The sequence below is a fragment of the Mustela erminea genome, chromosome 20 (assembly GCF_009829155.1).
Source record: "Mustela erminea isolate mMusErm1 chromosome 20, mMusErm1.Pri, whole genome shotgun sequence".
Taxonomy (NCBI): domain Eukaryota; kingdom Metazoa; phylum Chordata; class Mammalia; order Carnivora; family Mustelidae; genus Mustela; species Mustela erminea.
Genome location: NC_045633.1, coordinates 17960221 through 17981503, shown reverse-complemented (window position 1 = coordinate 17981503; position 21283 = coordinate 17960221). Strand labels below are relative to the sequence as shown.

Sequence of the window (21283 nt, the reverse complement as noted above, 5' to 3'; positions counted from 1 at the left end):
GTGAACCTGCTTTTTACTTTTGATTAGGAGACTTCAAGAATAGCCTGGGTGGGTAGGCTCCCTGGGAAAGAGGCGTTCTGGCAGGTGCTGGGGGCTGACTGTTGCGGTGTTAAGTGGAGTGTCCTCGAGACAGTCCTTTGGGGGAACTGCTAAATGGGGACAGCCACTCACCCAGGGATATTTTTCAGACTTGACATTATCCTCTGCAGGAAAGGGCCTTATTTAAAGGGACATTTCCATTTAAATGGTTAAGAAACCTGAACCACTGTTACGACCTCTCGTGCATCATTTGCCACAGGAGAAGCAGCCAGGAAGCATGTGGGCCCTGAGAGCCAGAGCTCACTGTCTGGTCATTATCTTTGGAGCTGGTCCCTGAGGCAGGTCAGTCAGTCCTCACAGAGTATGGCTGTGTGTTCTGGGTGTTTGGTGTGTGTGTGTGTGTGTGTGTGTGTGTGCATGTGCGTGTTTGCACATACCCTATTAAGATACAGGTAGTATCTATGTTATCCTGAGAACATATACCATAAATAGCTCCTGGGCACATGGATAGCAAGTATACAGGGAAGCCACATTTTAAAAAGACACAACCGACTTCAAAAATGAGAATTTAGTAGCATTTAGGGGTAAGAGATCCTATCATTCATTTTTTCCTTTTAGGAGATTTAAAAACATGTTGTTGAACTCTGAAATGATGTATGTGGGGGATACAACCAGAGAGAGCTACTTCTTAATATACCCGGGAAATAGACAGTCTGTCTAACCTTTGATTCATAGATGATTTGTGAGGACTAGTTCCCTCCTTGGGCCAAGAAGATGGGTGAATCCATGGTCAGTGAGACCGAAGCGGTCCTCATAGACTTTCCTGAGTGGTGGGGGAGACGAACCACTAAGACCAGCCACGGTCAGGGTGCGGGCTGTGCTCTATGGCAAGGGAGCAAGCAGGCAGGCCAAGACTGTTAGGGGTGGGAAGGCTTCTGCGAAGAAAGGGCATTGACCCTGGGAGTGAACACTCTCCACCCCTCTGCTGAGGTGAGTTCCGGGAGCAGTGCATCTCCTGCAACAAAGAGCACCTGGGCCGTGCTCTGTGCATCCTGTGTGTTCTAGAACGTTCAGGGTTCCACATCCAGCATTGTATCCAGCTCCTGAGCTCTCAGGCCAAGTCCAGAATGTGCTCCTTCCGTTCCCCTTCTTAAGGCTGACATAAAAATACTCTGAAAGTTTTTAAGAACTCCAAGTTGTGCCTTGGAATTGTGCCTTGTGCCTCAAGGCAGGAAAAAGGAAGTAGCCTCATCACCGATTTCAAAGAGTGGCCCAGCTCCTGCACTTGACAGAGAGGATATCTGAAAATGGCCAGGTAATGGGTGTCACGCTTCAGATGAGAATTCCGATGATCTTCTGGCCCGAGGCCATATTCCTTCTTGCCTTGTGGAAGGGGAGGGGGTGACTGTCCAATGGAAGAGGTAGGACAGTCCCTTTGATATTTGGGACCTACGTCTGGAGCAAGCACTTCTGCATTCAACTTTCTAGAATCTCAACCAGTCATCTCAGCAGCTGGAAATAATATTGAGGACCTCAAAAACAAAAAAACAAACAAAACAGATAGAAAGAGAGAGAAGTGTAGCAGAACATGAGAGTAAGAATAAGAAGAATCCATATATGTTATCTGAGTTCAAAACAGGGAAGAATTTGGGGATGTAGTGAACTACTTGCTTTGTGGTTTATGAACTTCACATGGGATTTCAGAACTTATTTCTGTCTCCACTTTCATGTCTCCCTGATGCCCACAGTGCAGATTTTAGGCCAGTGTGATTTGCCCTGGGGTCAGAAAAGAATCAATGATGTGATTCTTTGGGATAACGTTGGGTGGGGGAGTTAAACGTCCCCTTTCATGGAGCTGTGGTGCTAATTAATGACTGGTGCCTGTGGATGGCAATGATGTCATCAAGCCTTCCATCTTTAAGACTCGAACTGTGGACTTTCTTTGCTTTCCTTGTCAGAGAATTGCCCCTGATGCAGCCAGCAGCCTTATTTCCTTTATTTGTTGGTTGTATGAGATTCTGCGTGTGCCAGAGAGTTTGATTTTGAGGAGACAGTGGCTATACGCCCAAGATCCAAATCACCATGTCAGACAGATGGTCACCTCCAAAACTCACTCCACTGAATAGGGTGCCCATTGGACATTGGCAATGGAATAGTCTACCTCATACAATGAACTGGAACTTGCCTTTGATGGTGCTTGGTAATAAGAGAGGCCATGGAAATGCAGCGGCTGGGGCACACTGTAGCCTTCTCAGCAGACAGATGTCTGGGCTCCACTCGGAGATTCTGATTGGGTAGACACATGGCAGCGTTCAGGAATCCTAATGTTCATATGCTAGGGTCCCCACTTCCTTTCACTGGGCAACCAAGTTTGGGACCCTCTGACCAAGAGTCAGCACCATTCGTGGAGCAAACCCCTCAAATTCTGTCTTCAGTCCATTAAAGAGCTGTTACTGCACAACTCACCGGTTCGGCTACTTGGACACCTCACATGGGCATACCACAAGCGATGTCCGAGACAAAGTTCTTCTGTTATGGAGCATAAAGTCTTATACTAGTCGAATCATCTAGACCCATCCTCATCTCAGATCCTCACAGTGGGTCCTTTTATCAAAGACTTCTCAGTCCAGTCCTCCAAAGTAAAGCTGCTTATTTTTTCTCTATAGAATTCTGTATCATAATCATTTAATTTAGCTTGGATCCATCCCCGGATGGGATCTCCTATAGATGAGCCCACGTTGACTTTGGAAAGTTCTCTCTTCAGGCAGACCTTGGGCCAGCACCTCTCTGAATACCCCAAGCTTTGGAAATCCCTTCAGCAATGTAGTGAGAGGTTGGGTTAGCACTAGTAGCTTGACTACTTGTTGTTTGTAATTACTCTCTCTTTTATCAGTGAGACTGAATGTCAGACTGTCCCAACTAAGCTAGAAGCCAACATGCCCCTTTACTGAAGTTTACCCTGTTGCAAATAGGCGTCCCGACACATTGCATTGTTTCACCAGAACAAGCTGGGCAAATTTACACTGGAATGGTTTCAAAAGGTTGGTGTATATTTCTGAACAAGATGTACAAATATTTTTAGGGGTTTTAAAAATAATGTGTCATATTCTCTGTACTCTTCTTAGGAACAGTGTCAGTGAAGGAAAAAAGGTGGTTTTTGACAATGTGACGTTTAGTGGGGTTGTTTTTTGAGGCTGAAATATTAAAACAAAATATGCCAGTGGCGAAGGAAAGGGTCTATTATCTATCAGTAAGAGAGGTAGCGCCCAGAGTGTTACTGTGAATAAGTCTCTTAACTGAGATCCTTTATTTTCTAACTGTTGACTTGACAAGTGGCTATCAAGATAATGTCTTAGAATGTTACGATATATGCATACGTTTCCCTTTTCAGTTAATGAAGTTAGCCTGGAAAGTTGACTAGTTCAGAAGCGTATATGTTTTTGAGGGGCGGGGGAAGTATTGATATAAAAAAGGGCAACTTGAACTCTTTGCATTATTAACCAATTGATGTTTATTTCAATTCATTTCATGTGATTATTTTGTTTATTAGATCAAAGAGGTTAAGATTTATTATGAAAAAGGTCTTTCCTTTTTTTTTTTTTAGGCTTCTAATTTTTATTTTTGAGAAGTTAAGGCTGTAAAATTGACAAATCTGAATAACCCTAAAATTGCATGAAGAAGAGATGTTCTTAAGACCACACGGCATGACTCTGTAGGCAATGTTAGAAGATTTTGGCATTCATTGTTGAATTCCGTGCACACGTTTTATTTTATTTTATTCTTAATTTGCATGTCAAGAAAGTGGTTCCCTTTTTTTTTTTTCCTCGTTATTTCATTTTCTTCTCTGTGAAGACACTGTAAATTTATTTTGATCTCATTTTCTTTCCGTTAGACTTATTTTCTTCTGTAGTGACATTTAGAAAGGTATTTTTGGTATCATTCTTTGAATTCTTCAGGGGTTACAGCTAACTGGTGACAGAAAAAAAAAAATCTTGTTCACATTTGTCGCTTACTTATTGCACATCTTTGTATTCTTATAATTTCTCTAATTTGCATGTTACAGAACTGAAGCCAGGACAAGAAATAGAAATTAAAGCGAGAGAACGTTACACAGTGGTCGTGGACTGGAATAATAATGTGCATGTTGTTTTCCCCTTCTCCCTCCTGCATGCAGGGATTTGGTTTCGTAACTTTCGAAAATAGTGCCGATGCGGACAGGGCGAGGGAGAAATTACACGGCACCGTGGTAGAGGGCCGTAAAATCGAGGTGCATGTTCAAAATATTTTCCTTTACATCTTCTTTATAAATGTCTGCTTCACGCTCATTCGTTGTTCCAGATGCATCACCGTGTCTTGTATGTGACCCTACTCCCTTCTCATTGTTTATATATATATATATATTTTTATATTTATATATAAAAAGGAAAACTGGCCTTACTTTTTTTTTTAATTTCACTTTATTATGTTCTTCTTATTACTGACGAAAGGTGAATGGCAAAAGTGAGACAAAAGAAAGGTTACTCTGAACATTTTTTTTTCCTTAATTTTCTGTGTTTTAATGAGCAACGGGTGCAGTAGGTTCCAAACAGTGGAGACAGTATGCAAAACAAAACAAAAAAAACAGAGCAGTTTCTTTTCTTTTTTCTTTTTCTTTTTCTTTTCCTTTTTCTTTTTTCCTTTTCTTTTTCTTTCCACCGCAGGGTTGACGAGGGATCCACAGTGGTGTCCAAATTGACTCAAATGGAGAAAACAGTAGCATTCGGAAGAAAAACTGTTTATTGTTTTAAAAAAAAAAAAAAATGAGAGGTCTTTGTCACTGAATCTTTCATTTTTTTTTTTTGGTTTGTTTTGTTTTCGTTTAAGAAGCCAGTTTGAACCTTTGCCTTCTTTCAGTAATAAAGTAAATAACCGAACAGGATTTCCTGTTAAATATCTGGCCTCTCTTCACTGAAAAAGAAAAATAATAAAAATAAATGCTCAAATCTGGATACTCAGAATCTACTCTTTCTACCACTGGATCTCCCTCAACATGACCACAGGGTTATATTTGTTAAAACTTTAAAAAAAAAAAATACCAGTTAAAAATGCTTTAGTCTTTGGAGTAAGATGTTGCATATTTTGCCTTTCGTTTTCCCCCCCCTCGACGATAACGCTTAGGCCCCTCACCAAACTCTCAGTAACCATGGTAACTGTATACAAACCCATGCTGGCGATGGTGGTGAATGGTAAGTGGTGAAGTCCATCTGCCGCTTCACGTATCTAGTGCTGGTTATCTCTATACATATATATACCACGTGGTATTTTTTTGACTTGTCGTATTAAGTTTTCTTGATGCTCTATTTTTTTGGGTACCGGTACGCCTGTAATTGAGTGTACGTTCTCAGCGAGCCTGGGAGGCACTGACTGGATTGAGACATGACAGTGCACATCTTACTCAGATCGTTAACTCCATATTGTGTTAAACAATGCACCCTCTCTTTTATCCTTTTGTTAGCTGTGACTTTAAAGCTTGAATGATCTTGTTAATTCTTGCGATGTCGAAGGCTCTTGTTTCAAGTGTTGAATGCTAGATGTTGCGCTCCTGATGGTCCTTCCCTCCCAACGTGTTGCACACAGCTAAATCTTGTTTGTCCCTTTTTTTTTTTTTTTTTGACATTTATGTTCCCTTGTACCTTGTCTCTCCCCTCTTCTACTCCACTGCATGTTCCTTCATATGAATTTTATTTTGTGTTTAAAAATATTTATTGTTTCTGTGTTACCATGGAGTACACGCATGCTTTTAAGTCTTCAATTATGCAGTTCCTTTTAATTTGCTTTTACTGTCTCCTTATTAAACTTTTAAATGATATGACATTGCTTTATTGAAATGATTTGTAAGTTAAAATGGTTATGAAGTAAATGTAATTATAAAAATGTATGATTTTGTTATGCACCTACTGCCTTTTATAAATTAAAATGCATTTTATTATTTTTTTTTTTAATAAGTAATCACAGTCATAATGCATGCAACTAATTGAACTGTGGGCTGGCCCTGGAATTTGTGCTCATTTGAGTTTTCTGTGTACATAGGTAAATAATGCCACAGCACGTGTAATGACAAATAAAAAGACTGTCAACCCTTATACAAATGGTAAGTACTTTACAAGAACTCATCCCTAGCTCTGTATCTCTTAAGTATCATTTAACCAGCGAGTATGTTTCCATAAACCCTGTTAGCCTCGGTGTGGCTGCCGTGTCCTTGCTGCTGACCTGCTACAGTGAACCATGTGAATCAGTACGATATTTTTCAGTGACTACTGAAAATAGTCTGTTGGTGAGCCCTGAATATGTCAAATCACCATGTTGTACACCTGAAACTAATGTAATACTGTAGGCCAACTAGACTTAAATAATAATTTTTATAAAAAGATAATTTTCACAACAGGAGCAAATTTAGTTTTCAGGTCAAGCATGCCTCACTTTCCTCCAATCTCTCTAGACTAACTCCCATTTGGGGTGAAATACAGTCAGTCAAGGATCACTTGGGTCAGTTACTTTGCTGTTATTTTAGTAAGTTGAGGGAGGATGGAAGTTTTGTTTGTTTCCTTTTTTTCCATCACCACAACATCTTTGCTGATCCCTAGTCGTTTCCAGAAGAGGGGCTTCAGAGTTTGGTTCTGGCCTTAGGTCTTCTCTGGAGCTGTGAGAGTTTCAAAGTGGCTTGGAGGGTGTCTCCTGAGGACCACCATTGGGTGGGTGCAGTCTTTGCTTTTCTTCCGGTTCCCCAATGCTGTTTTGAGCCGGGTGAGGATGTTGTCACGTATTGCAGACCCCTTCAGGACAACGCATCTCTGTCCTTCCTAACCAAGAAGCCCTCTCAAAACCCCTCTGTGATCAGAATTCACATTAATAACAAGAGTTGAGAGTGTTCTACCATTTTGATTCTTTAATCTTTCCCAGAACGCATCTCTCATAAGATACTTAAGGTGTGGGGGCCAGCAATACTTAATGGTACCAAAAAGCTGGGAAGAATTTAATGCAGTAAATCAAAGTATATATACTCAATGGGATACTATACCCATTAAAATGAGCCAGGTGAGAACTCTACAGAGCCCCTAATGAATGAAAAAGTTTTAAATGGAAAAGTATACCTTGATTTCAACCAAATTATGGAAGGCATTGCCTCAAAACGCTAATGGTTGAGTTGAACTATAAGACTGGAAGACATTTTTCCTCTGTTTTGTAGGTTTTCAAAAATGATATAATTTAATTGCTGTCATAGAGGAAAATGTATGAAACTTTCCATTTTTAATATTTTAGTTACATGTGAGACATGGAAATAGAGATTCATTCCAAAAAATAATAATAATAATAAACATTAATGAATAGGTTAAATATGTTTTGAATAATGCCACTGCCAGCTCAGTGCCCTAGCTCCCCAGAGGACACCCCGTTATAGATTATTATCTGTTTTTTGACTTTGCATTTTTATGCATATATATGTAATAAGTATATATTTGTAATATACATGGTGTCATGTACACACTTTTTCTATAAATGATATGGCGTGCACGTCATTTTTAATTGGCTTTTAGATATCAATAGGGAGTTCCTTCAATTTTAATGCATAGAGACCAAACTCATTCTTTTTAGCAATTACATAACATTCTCTGAAATGGATATATGGTTTTATTCTTTTATTTTTAAGATTTTATTTATTTATTTGAGAGAGAGTATGAGCGAGAGAGTGTTCACAAGCAGGGGAGGTGACAGGCAGAGGGAGAAGCAGACTCCCTGCTGAGCAAGGAGCCCAGTGTGGGATTCGATCTGAGAACCCTGGGATCATGACCCCAGCTAAAGGTAGAGGCTTAACCGACTGAGCCTCGCAGGCATCCTGATTAATGGGTTTAGTTCTACCTTCTTTCCATACTGATTGACATTTGAATTTTGTGTTGTTGTTATTATAAACAGTAGTATTAGCATTTAGTAATTTTGGTTTTCTTTTTCTTTTCCCTTGTGCATTGACTACCAATTTGGCTAAGTCAGTCTGTTCTTTTTTTTTTTTTTTAAGATTTTATTTATTTATTTGACAGACAGAGATCACAAGTAGGCAGAGAGGCAGGCAGAGAGAGAGAGAGAGAGAGAGAGAGAGAGGGAAGCAGGCTTCCTGCGGAGCAGGGAGCCTGATGCGGGGCTCGATCCCAGGACCCTGAGATCATGACCCGAGCCGAAGGCAGCAGCCCAAACCACTGAGCCACCCAGGCGCCCCAAGTCAGTCTGTTCTTATTTTTAAAAGGGGCACCATTAAACAGAGATATACCCTCAATATAACAGGGCTCCAGCTTGAAAGATCAGAAGAATTGTTTATTCTGCTGACCCATTTTTCCAGCTCCAACCACCCGAGACATGGCCTTAAATGATATAGAAAGTCTCCACAAGGGGCACCTGGGTGGCTCAGTGGGTTAAAGCCTCTGCCTTCCGCTCAGGTCCTGATCCCAGGGTCCTGGGATCAAGCCCCACGTCTGGCTCTCTGCTCTGCAGGGAGCCGGCTTCCTCCCCTCTCTCTCTCTGCCTGCCTCTCTGCCTACTTGTGATTTCTCTCTCTCTGTCAAATAAATAAAATCTTTAAAAAAAAAAAAAAGAAAGAAAGAAAGAAAGACAGTTTCCACAGCAGACTGAATGCCCAGTGCTGAAATGAAACAAATTTCTGATGTATGCATCATGAAGCCTTTCTACTTGGGTAAAAATGATAGCTCTGCAACTTGCCAGAGTTAATACATGATGACATCAACCCCACCGCTAGGCATTTCCTGTAATGACGAAGTGGGAACCCTGTGCGTGTGCACACGTGTGCAAGGGAGTTCTAGCGTGCGTGTGCGTAGGTGCTCAGGTGTGTTGATGTGAGAAAACGAAGCAAGGGAAGGCAAATATTGTTCCCTAAGCCATATGGATGCATGTTTATTTTAAAGGAAGTTATTGATCCAGGTCCTACCCAGGGTTGAACACTAGCCCAGTGGAATTTAGGGACGCAGTTCAAAGCCCATCCATTAATAGCCAGCATTCCCGCAACAATGACCATGTGGCATCATGTTAAGCATTTTAAATGTTCCAGACCCACATGAAGTTCTACAAAGAGGACCTACTTATCCCTGTTTTAAAGAGGCAAAACCTGAGGCTGGAAGAGATGAAGTCCTTAGTGAAGTCTTTCCCTTTTATTCTGGAGTAACAAACCTTGTGGTCATGCCTGTGTGAATGCAAGAATGTCACGTCCCCTCCATCATCTTACAGACCTGCACACGAAAGGCAACAGACCACAATACCAAAAGGATTCCTATATGTTCAGCCCCAAATGCCTGTTTTTGAGGCATAAGCATCCCACATCGCATTCCAGGTAGCCACGCATCCTGAGTTTCCGAGAATAAGTCATTGGGTTTCTCATCCCAGTACCTGAAAGGGAACACTCGAGCTTATCCTGTCATGTGGACTGAGTATGAGACAGTCACAGCTGAACCGACTTAAGAAACAAATACAAATCCCAATGACATAAAGCAGCTAGATTCTATAGGAGAGATTGTGGAGACTCTTGGTAGTCAAAGAACAGCAGTTCTCAAAGCTTTCCAATCCATCATTTCTGAGTGTTATCACTGCGAGGAACCCTTCCCATCGATTGCAATACAACAGAAGATAATGGGGCCCTCTCTGATCCTTAACAAGGGTGACTATGTTAAAAGGGATATTGTCACCACAAAAAGAATAAAAGGAAGGAAGGGAAAGGAGGAAGGAGGGAAGAAAGAAAGAGGCACCTGGGTGGCTCAGTCACTGGGTGCCTGCCTTCGGCTCAGGTCGTGATCCCAGGGTCCTGGGATCGAGCCCTGCATTGGGCTCCCTCCTCAGTGGGGAGTCTGCTTCTCCCTCTCCCACTCCCCCTGCTTGTGTTCCCTCTCTTGCTGTGTCTCTCTCTGTCAAATAAATAAATAAAATGTTAGGAAGGAAGGAAGGAAGGAAAGAAAGTTACTATGTGAGATGATGAATACGTAAGTTAGTTTGATTGTGCTGGTATCTTGCAGTGTATATGTAATCTCAAGTCAACAAGTTGTACACTTTAAATATGTACAAATCTTAGTTGTCAATTATACCTCAGTAAAGCTGGGAGTGGGGAAGAGAAGATAAATCAGGTCCCATGAAGTCAGGTCAAAATGAGAAAAGTTACAGTTACCAACGTACACTTCAGCAAATATAACTTCCTAGAGCCATCACATTTTGAGGTCATCTTCACATGGTGAAATATCACTGTCGGCGCCAGCGTCACATTCATGCGTCCCTTCAGTCACATGCCAGGCAAGAGCTTAACCAGCCACACAGCTTCCGGTGAAGCCAGAAGACCAGATCCTAAACACCTAAACCCAGCGGGCTCTGTTACACCAACATCAAGGACATTTGAGCTTGGATATGAGAGAAGACTGTAGAATGACATCCAGGGTTCTGCAAACACTACTGATCAGAGAGCTTCCCGAAGAGGGAGTTGGGCTACTTCTGTCTTGCTGATTCCTCCCCAGGACAGCAGCCCTCAGACCAGAGCTGGGGTTCATTGTACTCTCTGCAGATCAGATGTTTGCAGTGCAAAACAAGTTGCGAACCAGATTCTCTGGGATTCCCTGGATGTTGGATGTGGATTTTTTTTTTTTTCTCAGACAGCTTAGGAAGGATAAAAATTGGACCAAAAACAACAACAAAAAAAACCCCCCAAGACTATAGAGAGAGAAGTAGACCTTGTATCAGCTCTGCCTTTCACTGGCTTCTGAACTACAGGCAAGTTGTGGAAACCCTCCACACACCAGTGTTCTTAAGTGGAAACTGAGCTACAGTGGGACCTACTTTCTGGGCTATTTGTGTTTATTACGGATTTAAGTGCTCAACCTAGGACCAGGTCTACGAAATGCCCTAAAAATTTAATTACAAAGTAATCTCAATAATAAGTAGTCATCTTGTTTCATTTTTGCTAGAGATCGTAAATTGAATTTCCTGATAAACATACTAATTTCAGGATCAAATATTCAGATGCCAGCAGAGGCTAGGCAAGTAAAATAGATAAGCAAACAGAGAGGGTTTGAAAAACTCACGTTCTTTTTGAACTATCTTCCATTTCCATACAAGGAAAAGCAAAATATTTCTCTATTAGAAGGAAAAGCAGGACAGGATAATAATCAAAGATTGCTGGCATTCGGCCTCTAAGCCAAATAGGGAGCATGGGTGTCTGCGGCTAACTGGGGGCTAAGTGGTGTGATCCCTGGTCACTTCCAGCAAATTGGTCTGTGTGGGATTCATACTCTAAAGTGGGCTATTTCTACGGAACTTTTAAGAAAACCAGAAATCCTGTATTGTAATGAAATCTGAATGTTGGCCATGAATATATGTTGCAAAAGAAAAAAAAAATAGTGGGCGAACCAAACGCAGTGTGCAACTAACTTTTCATTTTGGGCGTTGCCTGGCATCTTCAGTAGATGTCTTTAGAAAGCATTGGTATGCAGTTCCAGAAACCCCTGTGGTGCATTTAAGGGCACTTTCTTGAATATGTTTCTTTGCTATCCAACCCAACAAAGCCCTAGAGAAGACATGTGCAGATTTTTTGTGTGCACATTCAGACTTGACTTTTAAAATCTAATACAGCCATAGTTAACTCTGGCGAGCTTAGGCAGCGTTTTTCTACAGCAAGCTGGCAGATGACCTTTGAGAAGCTAAATTTGAGGAGGGGAGTGCTGATTTGGATGCAGCCCCTTGAGACCCAGCCCTAGAGGGGGGTCTCTCTACAGAGCTCCTATGTCTGGTCTCTGCTCCATTGCCTTGTTGTATGGGCGTCCCTGAGAGGCTGGGAGCAGTGGGCTTTCTCAGCTGTTCTCTTTTGTTGTAAGCCTCATTGTTTGGTTTAATGTCCTTGATCAAAATCTCTGAATTTGCAAGGCTTGAGGTTGTACACAGACTGCCTGAGAACTTAAAACGGGGATCATTTTGTCCATCTTCCTGACAGTGCAGTCTCCCGTCTCCAGCAGGGTTATCCTAAGGGTCTCTTCCAGGTACTGGAAGGAGTCACAGGGACTAGGAGGCTATCTGCATGTGATTTATATACATTTACATAAGCCTGCATGAGCTCTGTAAGTCTGAGCAGGGGTGATTCTGAGGGTCTAGATCCTTACTCTGCATTGAAGACAGTCACCCCTAACAGAGTCCTTCTTTATTAGATGTATATCAGGAAGCAGGTCTTTGGAGGTTGGAAGGAGACAGAATCCTAGCCAAAACGGAATGAGCCCATTAGAAAAAGCTCTCTATTCCTTCTGTTCCTTTAGAGCAAAACTAAGTAAATATTTATGGAGCCTTGACTATTTGCCAAATGCAGTTTTAGGTGCTGGGAATTCACATTGGACAGCACTCTTGTTCACTTTACCATTAATTTTAATGAAGGGGAATGGTTATAAAAACAATTAGGAATAAGAAAGAAAGAAGAAAGATAAACCCAAGTAGTGTTATCAGTTATGCAAAAAACAAAACAGGGAATGGAATCAGGGTATAGCTCAAGGGGAAGGAGTGGCATTGAGTAGTCCGCCCTGGGAGGACTCTGGAGACCTCCATAATATCAAGTCAGCTTTATCAGGAGCTGGGGAAAGTTCTCCAAGCATAGGGAGCAGTGGATATAATCCAGAATTGATCTCGAATGATCTTGGGTGGTTTTGTAAAAATTTAAAAGCACAGTGTCACCATATTTTGGAGAAGGGAATCATACTATGAAGTAAATGGACAGAGGTTAGGTTGTATGAGCTTGTGGGTCAAGGATAGAGTTTGTGTTCTTCTAAGTTCAGAAGGAAGCTGTTGAATTTTGAGCAGCAGAATGGCGTATCTGATCCACTCATTTAAAATGGGCTTGACCACTAGGAATCGAGTGGGTAAAGGAAGGAGGGAGAAGAAGAGTGGGAAGAGATAGAGTGTGTTAGGACAGTGTTGCTGGGTCTCATCCAGGTGAGAAATAGAAGTGTCTTGGCCTGGGATGGTGCCAATGGTGAGGAATGGAAGTTGAGAGCATGGAAATGTCTTTCAACGTCTAACCAATTGGATTTTCTATAGGGTAGGAGGGTAATGGGAGAATCAAGAAATTATTTATCAAGAATTTTGCTTTGAGGAGCCAAGTGGATGAGAGATGCCTTTTGCTGAAGTGGGGAGATTTGGTGAGAAGCAGACTGCAGGGAAGGAGGGAGGTAAGAAGTTGGTTTTCATGCCTGTGGTGTGGATCAGAAATGTCTTTGGTTTCCATACATCGGAAGCAGCACTGGTTAGGAAAAAGGACCAATGACAGGGAGCAGGGCAAAACCTGCAGTGGTGTTTCCATGACATTGCATTTTGCTGCTCACAGATTCCAAGTTGGTTTCTTGTGAAGGAGATCCTTATCATTGACCTTTCTCAGTTAGTACTGGCATACATGAGATATCACGTATCTCCTAATGAGGGATTGTATTCTTTACATATTGAATAAGTTTTCCATGAACAGACATGGTAAGCTGGGAGGTAGTTGGTGAACAGATAGATAAGGGCATGAAGTGGCCTTCCCTGGGAAGACACTGGAGATCTAAATAACACCAGGTAAACTTTGTCAAGAGATGATCAAGCAATCAATTGATAGATAGGTAGATAGATGAATAGATGAAAAAGAGGGTAGAGAAAAATGATGATAGATGGATAGATCTATGGACAGATAGATGGATCAATAGAAGACTGATATAGATTTGGTAGAAGGCTTCAAGGAAATGAGGAGAATAAAGGCAAATGAGAGAAACATGATTTAGGATAGTCTTAGATATCTCTGAGAAATCTGTTTCACTGAGAAATTGAGAGACCGTTGGCATAACTTATAGGCTTTGAGAGTTCCATCAAAATTAATCAGTGGGTCCACATTCAGCAAATGGTATGTCCCAGTCTTGTGTGTAGAAGGCAATATTTAAGGAAGCTAATGAGGATGTATATAAAAAAACAAAATCTTATTTCAATAGTGACAAAAAGACCCTGTCTCCATCACCAGTAGAAGTTAGGGACATGAGCAGAGTATAAGATGGGGATTGGAGGGATAAAGAAAAAGAGTGATAAACCCATAACTTAATTATTCACTTAATATGTGTCCTCATATACTTTGTTCACAAACTCGAGATTTCTGTGGAGGACTAGGGAAGAACATTAAATATGTCCAGGTAATCCTGAAGCTTTATTTTCAAACAGTTTGCTCTATATTCTGTTTGATTCCATGGACTTGAGATGTGGACATTAGTCCACAGATCACAGAAATTGGGTATTCTCTTTTTTTAGGAAATAGTAGAATTTTAATTGGTCAAACTGAAGTCCTTTTCCAAATCCATAAAGCACATTTTCTGAAATGTGCCAGATCATTTTTATTTTTATATCATTATAGCAATTTCTATATGACAAGATGTGGTTAATATAACAGAGGGAGGTGTCAGTGTGAAGTTTCAGAAACCGTTGGGACAACACATCTCAGAATTTTATGTCTCTTTCTGGTGATCTAAAATTGGGCCAGACGTTTCCATTAATAAGCCTCCCAGGCACGAAAGCATTGCACTTTGAAAAATCCTATCCTAAGACCATCCTGGGGGCTGTAAACTAGCTAGCTCATTCAAGTTGGATGAAAGTTCTTAGAAACAAAAATTCTTAGAAAGTTCTAGAAAGTTCTCTGGTTCCTCCAGGGTCCTATCTCCTGAGATATTGAGCCTCTGTCTTCCTTAGGGGATCAGTAGATTGTGGCCACCTCCTGGCTGTTCTTAGGTGCATCACTTAGGTCAGATGAAAAGATATCATATCTCTCCCTTCTGGGAATAGCTCTCCTTGTCAGAAATACCTTCTCTGGCATCCCAACTTTTACCATTGCTTTTTCTCAGACTCATATACTAAAGGAACTCTGGTGTTTGACCTTTAGCCCAAGGACACAAGGTCTTCTATAAAAGACAGAGTGCCTGCCCTTCTTGGTCTTTCAGAAATTCCATATAATGGATGTTTTCCTAAAACTCACCAGCAGGAGCAGGAAGTAATCACCAAACCCTGAAACGTGACCATTCTTTGGAGGTTGTTCCCTAAATGATGCCCAACGGGTATGCAATGTGCACAGCTTCTCCATTTGCAAATATTCTTGTACGCTCTTTTCTTGAGTAAAAGTTCCTAAGGGGACAGGATTCATTTTACAGAAAATGTTCCATCCAGAACACTGGGAAAATTACAGGGTTCTGTTAATCTTATACACAGGTTGTTTGAAAGTTACCTTAGATATCATGCATTGATTAAGAATTTTTATGGTTCCTGAATACACTGAAATGTATTCCACACTCAATCTCTAGTGGATAAATGTCATTTTCTTTGGGATGTAAAAAGCACTTCAGAATTCTCTGGGTCATAATTAGGAATGACAATTATCAGAATATGTTGCCACGAAGAATTCTGTTTATGTGAGCTTTCAGATTTTTGTGAACTTATCAGGAAGGGACATATGATGGATTATCTAGTGGTGATCCATGGAGGAAGACAAAAAAAAATTGAAATTATTATGGTGGTTCTAGAAAATATTGATGTGGGAGAAAATTAATTACCACAGCATTTTCAAAAAGTTCACCTGTAGCTGGTCAGTAGTTTCCATCCTATTAACTTGCACTGGCAGCAAATCAAAAGCATAAGTCTAATTTTCGAGGTATAGGTTTCAAATCTTTTTTATGCATTCCCAAACTATATAGCCTCTAAATATAAAATTAAAAAAAAATACAACACCCCATCTGATTTGTGGTTCACTTGCGGTGATATGAGTTGTTGAGCCAAATGTGATAATAATGTTTTTGTATATTTATTTTAAGGCTGGAAATTGAATCCAGTTGTGGGTGCGGTCTACAGCCCCGAGTTCTATGCAGGTAAAGAGTTCCTCTTTGCATGGCTTCTACTTTGTCTGTTCTAAATGTGTTTTGCCTGCCAGTAAAGAGCAGGTTTTGTAAAATAATCTGAGCCACGTAAATCCCCCTCCTAAGAAGTTCTGAAGGATTTTTTTTTTTTTTAAAGCGAAACCAAAAGAGTTTTAAACCCCTTAAAAAATAAAGGGGAATCGGGTATGTGCGTTATGCTGCACAGTACACACAGAGCTCCTTATGACATTTTACATTGATTTTGCCTCAAAAAAACATCGAGACTTTGTTCAAGGGCACATTGAACAAACGTAGAGCTGTTCGTGCCCATTTTATTTCGATCTGCCTGGATGTGTGTTTTAGCCACACGTTTCCACGTGGGGTTGCCTTTCTTTCTTCCTGGCAAAGCAGAGACTTGGCTCACTTATTCCAATAATGTGGCAGAGAGTTGAAATTGCCAAGAGAAGGCTTATTTAGAAATTGAGAAAAAAGAAAAACAAACACAAAAAAAACCAAAAAGCAAAAAAAAAAAGAGTCTGTCTTTCTCTATTAAATCAGCTTTCCTTAGCAATTCCATCTCTCTCTCTGCTCTGCCTTCCAGGGTAGGTCTCTCCTCTCACCCCTTCCCCGCTACCACCAACTACCATTTGATCAGGAAATCCATGTAGAAAATCTATTCAGCCCATTTTGGGAGGAGCACCCAGTGGTGGAGATTTGGGCTCTGCTGGGCCTGTCACTTCTGCCCTTTAGCCCCTTGCTCATTAACAAGGTTGCATTTAACATCTTAGAACTTCAGTAGATTTGCCACATGGGTTCATTGAAAAGAACTTTTTCTTGGATGGGGCCCTTGCCCTTTGATAAGGAGAAATAAATGACCAGTTGCTCCAGATTCCCTCACTTAATGACCTCTTCACGGTAAGTCCTACCCCCTGCTTCGTCCGTTCTGGGATGCCATCTGTCATTTCCTAATCATGGATCAACCCTAGTGTCCGACAGGAACATAGGACACTCAGATGGTTACTCTAGCAGAGTAACCAACTCAACAAAGAAAAAAATGGTAAATCTGGGAAGGTCCAATAAGATAGCTAAGTTCTGGATTTCAGACTGGCAATATTTGTTCTTCGCATGTGATTATTACCATAAGCCTGAGTTAACTCCGGTGACTTTATGACCTGGAATTGACTGTGTTGATGCTTCTGGGGGAGGAACCTGTTCGCTATAAAACTTTCCATGATTAAATGGTGGAACCCACATCATGAGAGGACACTTAGCACTAAATAAGGAACATAAACACTGTACTCGGACAGCCCAGGTTCAAATTCCGGCCCCTCTACTTGCCAGCTGTGTGAGTCTAGGCAAGTTACTTAACCTCTCTGTGCCTCAGTGTCTTCATCTGTTAAATGGGAGATGACAATAGTAACAAACTCACAGGTACTTATTAGAATTAAATGGGTTAGTATATGAAGACAAGTACATAGCCAGCACCACATAAACGCTAGGCCAATAAAAATAAATTTATGTCCCACCTCTCTGCCGTAAGGGGAAATTTAACTGACTGTGCTAAATTCTGAGCAAACCACTAAACTAAGAGATTCTTTTCTTAATCATGAGAGGACTGGTCCTTCTGTTCTCAGCTTGTCCATTTGGGGGAAGTTAATTTATGGGATCGGGGGTGAGGCAGTCTGTTTAGGGGCACAGATGTTGCTGGGGTCCATCCTTGTCCAAAGCTGCAAAGAAAGGAAGTCCCTCTAAAGGGCACGGAGGAGGCCAGCCAGCGGCTCCCATGCGTCAGCAGGCGCTGCCCCATGGAACGCGATAGCTGGGAAAATAAGCAAGCACGTTCTCTGCAAGTGTGCATGCCAGGCCACGTGCCCAGTTTCTCCCCAGAGTAATGGGTCAAGGACAAGAAGCAAGAAGCCATCTGATGAGGAGGTAGGGTATAAATGTGTCACTTGGTATAGAGAGAGGAAGGACATGTTTCTGGTCCCAAGCAGTATAGTTGCTGGCCGTCTGGCTAAAGCGACCAAGAGAATCTCCTTTCCATGTGATTTCAAACCTGTATGCCTATCAGTGAGTGTTTGAGAGGACAGTAAGACGGAAGAAACCATTCAAACTAACTTGTATATATGAGAATAAATTAATCAGCCTGACTTTTAGAACCTTCAAGCAGCCGTCCAGATTAGCCTTGAGCCCAGCTGCAGAAGTTAGATCATGGCACTATCGGGAAAGAATAAGTTGTAATAAAGATTAATATTTACCGAGTATTATCTGTGACCAGGCACGGTTCTAAGCACTTTACCTAAATTAATGTATTGAAATCCTCATGGCAGTTTTCCAGATGAGAAAACTAAGGTAGGCAGAGTCCCTTAGCACCGAAGGGCTAAGATTTCAAGTGGGTAAGAAGCTGGCTCGATTTTGAAATCGAGAGCCTCTGTTCTTTACAACTGGGTTATGTGCTGCCTCTTTATTTTTTGTGAATATTGGAAGTTGTAATTCTTACGGACTGTGCCCTATGATGGTAGATCAGGCTACTGCTCTATGTCCAAGCCAGTCAAATTAAAGAAGAGGAGTAAGATAATAACTTTGGGTTTTTCCAACCACCACCAACGCTGTCACCCTCCCCTCCCCCCCACCTCCTCCGTATTCAGACACGGTAAAGGGTTGTGTCAGGGGCAGTTTTAAGGATCCTGGACAACTAAATAACTGTTTCTATAAGATGCTCCAATAACCTTAAGTCTTCAAAGAAATGGGGCATGAACAAGTAAGTTTTACTTGGAAAATCCGTATGTTAGTGTTGCCGATACGTGGGCTCCCCTTGCTAATCGGAAGCCTTTCTTGTTGCCGAAATTACCTATGTATGTAGGTAAATGGAGTTCGTGACATGTGGACATGTAGGGAAATGCTGTCAGTCCAACACTCCAGGACAATTTCTTTGAAAAACTTGAAGACCCACAGACGCTGAGAATCGAACTAGCTTAAATGGAAAGTTAAGGCCCCTGTATGGATGGAGCGCAGGTATGCAAATGTAGATGGGGCACATTTTCATTTCGCTTTGGAGGTATAATTACTAATTCATCCATTTGAATGCCCATGACTGAGGTTGGGGGATTCTTGGATTTCCCCAACTATAAGCACAGTCTGGATTTATCTTGCAATTTCGAACATGCCTCAAAGCTAAAATGAAGACCTTGTCATTGATTTGCTGTGGACATTTAGCACGCCAGCCCTGTATCTGCCTGAGATAGAAAGCCAGGCTTATTAGGCACTCCTGCATGTAAGATTTTGTATTAATGACAAATATCATAATATTCCCATAGTATAATTATCGATTTTCTGAAGCTTATGCAGAATTAACAACCCAACCTCCAATTGTCTCCCAGAACAGGGCATGAAAAGTTCACATATTTTGTAAATTAAAATCAATATTTTCAATCTCTCCTAAAGGTAATTTTCCTAATTTAGTGGACTTTTCCCTAACATTTATTTTCTCTTTAATTATAAAATGGCAGGTTATTGATTTTCGTATATAACCTCTTGACGCCCTGAGTGCATTTTTATTGCTAACGCGAGGTGGGGGTGGAGAGGGCAGGAGCACCTCTTAATGAGGATCTTTAATTACTAGCTGAACAGTATTAATTTGCTTTGATAAATTATGACGCACACGTTCCCTCGTGCACACGTTCCAAGGGAAGCATTTAGAAAGCTGTTATGAAAGGCCTTTCATTTCGGGGGGTTTGTCTGAACTCGTACCGAGTCCTCCCCAGAAGGATGCCTACCCAACACCCGTCTCCAGAAGCAGATATGCATAAATCAGCACATCCCATGAACCCACGTAAATCTTCTCCAAAGACGAGTGGGTGTTTTCCTACAAAGCTACACAGCATTGATTATTTTGCCTACATCTAGTCATCTTCAGGCAGGCTCCTTGGGGCTTCTTCTCAGAATAAATGATTGATAAGTCAATTAAAGAAATGTCCAGGTAGATCTCAAAGCCCGTGTCTTGGACCATTCCACGTCAGGTTTCTTCTTCTTTTTTTTTTTTTTTTTTAAAATTGAAGACAATAAATAAGAAGTTCAGTATCGGCAAATATCTATTCCCAGGAGCATGTTTCAAGTTACTTAGTATAATTAGAAATAGTGTCTCTAAGAATCTCAACGAGGAGGCCTCAAAGGGGGTTCTTACCGTTCCCCCGCCGTGGGGAGACGTTCCATCGCCATCTCGTAAAAAGGTTAAAAGAATCTGTGGTGTCTTTTAGGGAAAATCACGATAGCTAGTCCCTGAAACCGTTGATGGAAAGCAAGCACCTTTAATCTTCATACATAAGTAAAACAAAATAAAAATAAATAACAGAAGGTGATACACAGTTGTCGCCATGGGACTGACAAACGGCGAATCCATCCGTTTCTCAATTGCCAGTAAGATGGCTGCAGAGCTCACCCACGCTGTATATCATATCTGCCAACTCATTTCTGTGATTAAATATTCCATCAGTAGGGCTATAAGGCGGCAAAGCTTAACAAGATTCATAAGATGCACCACTTGAACACACATAACTCACTTCCGCGGTTGGAGAGCGCCCCGCCTGCAAAGGAAAATTGGAATTGAGGTAAATTACTCCATGAGTCATGATCAATAGGGAAAAGAAAAGATCTACCAATGCAATGCAGATCTAAGAGATAGTGAGGTCCCGGCGATAACAACCACAGGATTCAAGTCGAAAGTAGAGGGATGCAGAGTACCTCAACTTGAAAACCTTGGAGATGGTAATGAACAGTGGTCTGGAGACCCTCTTATGATTCGTGAGGATTTTTTCAGTGGAGGTAAGAGAAGATGGGGGTCCTTAATTAAGATTTTCCTCCTAAAAATAAACATTTCTGGTTTCAAAGGGTTGGGGGGAAGTCCTAAGAGAAAGATACCCCTAGCTGCAAAGTCACATATGAAAGGCGGTCGGGTCTTAAAACTAGGTTATCCTGGGGTTACAGGGAGGATCAGGTAAGGTAATGAGTGTAAAAGAACTTTATAGGCTGTAAAGTAAAATGAAACTATGAGATCAGTGTGATGACTAGAAGTCAGTTGGATTGATTATGTCCACCTCAGTAAAACCCTGGCCACGGACCACAGACCTTGATTCCAGGGCTGGGTGATGGGAGAGTGGATTGGGATCTCAATATAAAGTTTAAAAATGAAGAGGATGGATGTCGCACTCTGTGATTGCTCATCTCGAAAGGGCAGCTGGATCTGACCTTGGATTACCCGTTCAGAGGTATTGGTTTTCTGTGGGCTTTTGGCCACTGTGAACCATGATTCGTCTAAGAATTGAGTCCAAGGGAGG

The 21283-nt window shown here is 41.4% G+C and overlaps 1 protein-coding gene across 20 annotated transcripts in view; it reads left to right on the top strand.

The window, feature by feature from the left end:
• Positions 1 to 21283, top strand: part of RBFOX1 (RNA binding fox-1 homolog 1) — a 1460772-nt gene that overhangs the window by 1343309 nt on the left and 96180 nt on the right. For all 20 annotated transcript variants that reach the window (XM_032326756.1, XM_032326745.1, XM_032326757.1 and 17 more), the window contains 3 exons: positions 4214 to 4306; positions 6109 to 6169; positions 15909 to 15962. In XM_032326756.1, the coding sequence (XP_032182647.1) occupies positions 4214 to 4306; positions 6109 to 6169; positions 15909 to 15962 (208 nt within the window). The remainder of the gene's footprint in view (positions 1 to 4213; positions 4307 to 6108; positions 6170 to 15908; positions 15963 to 21283) is intronic.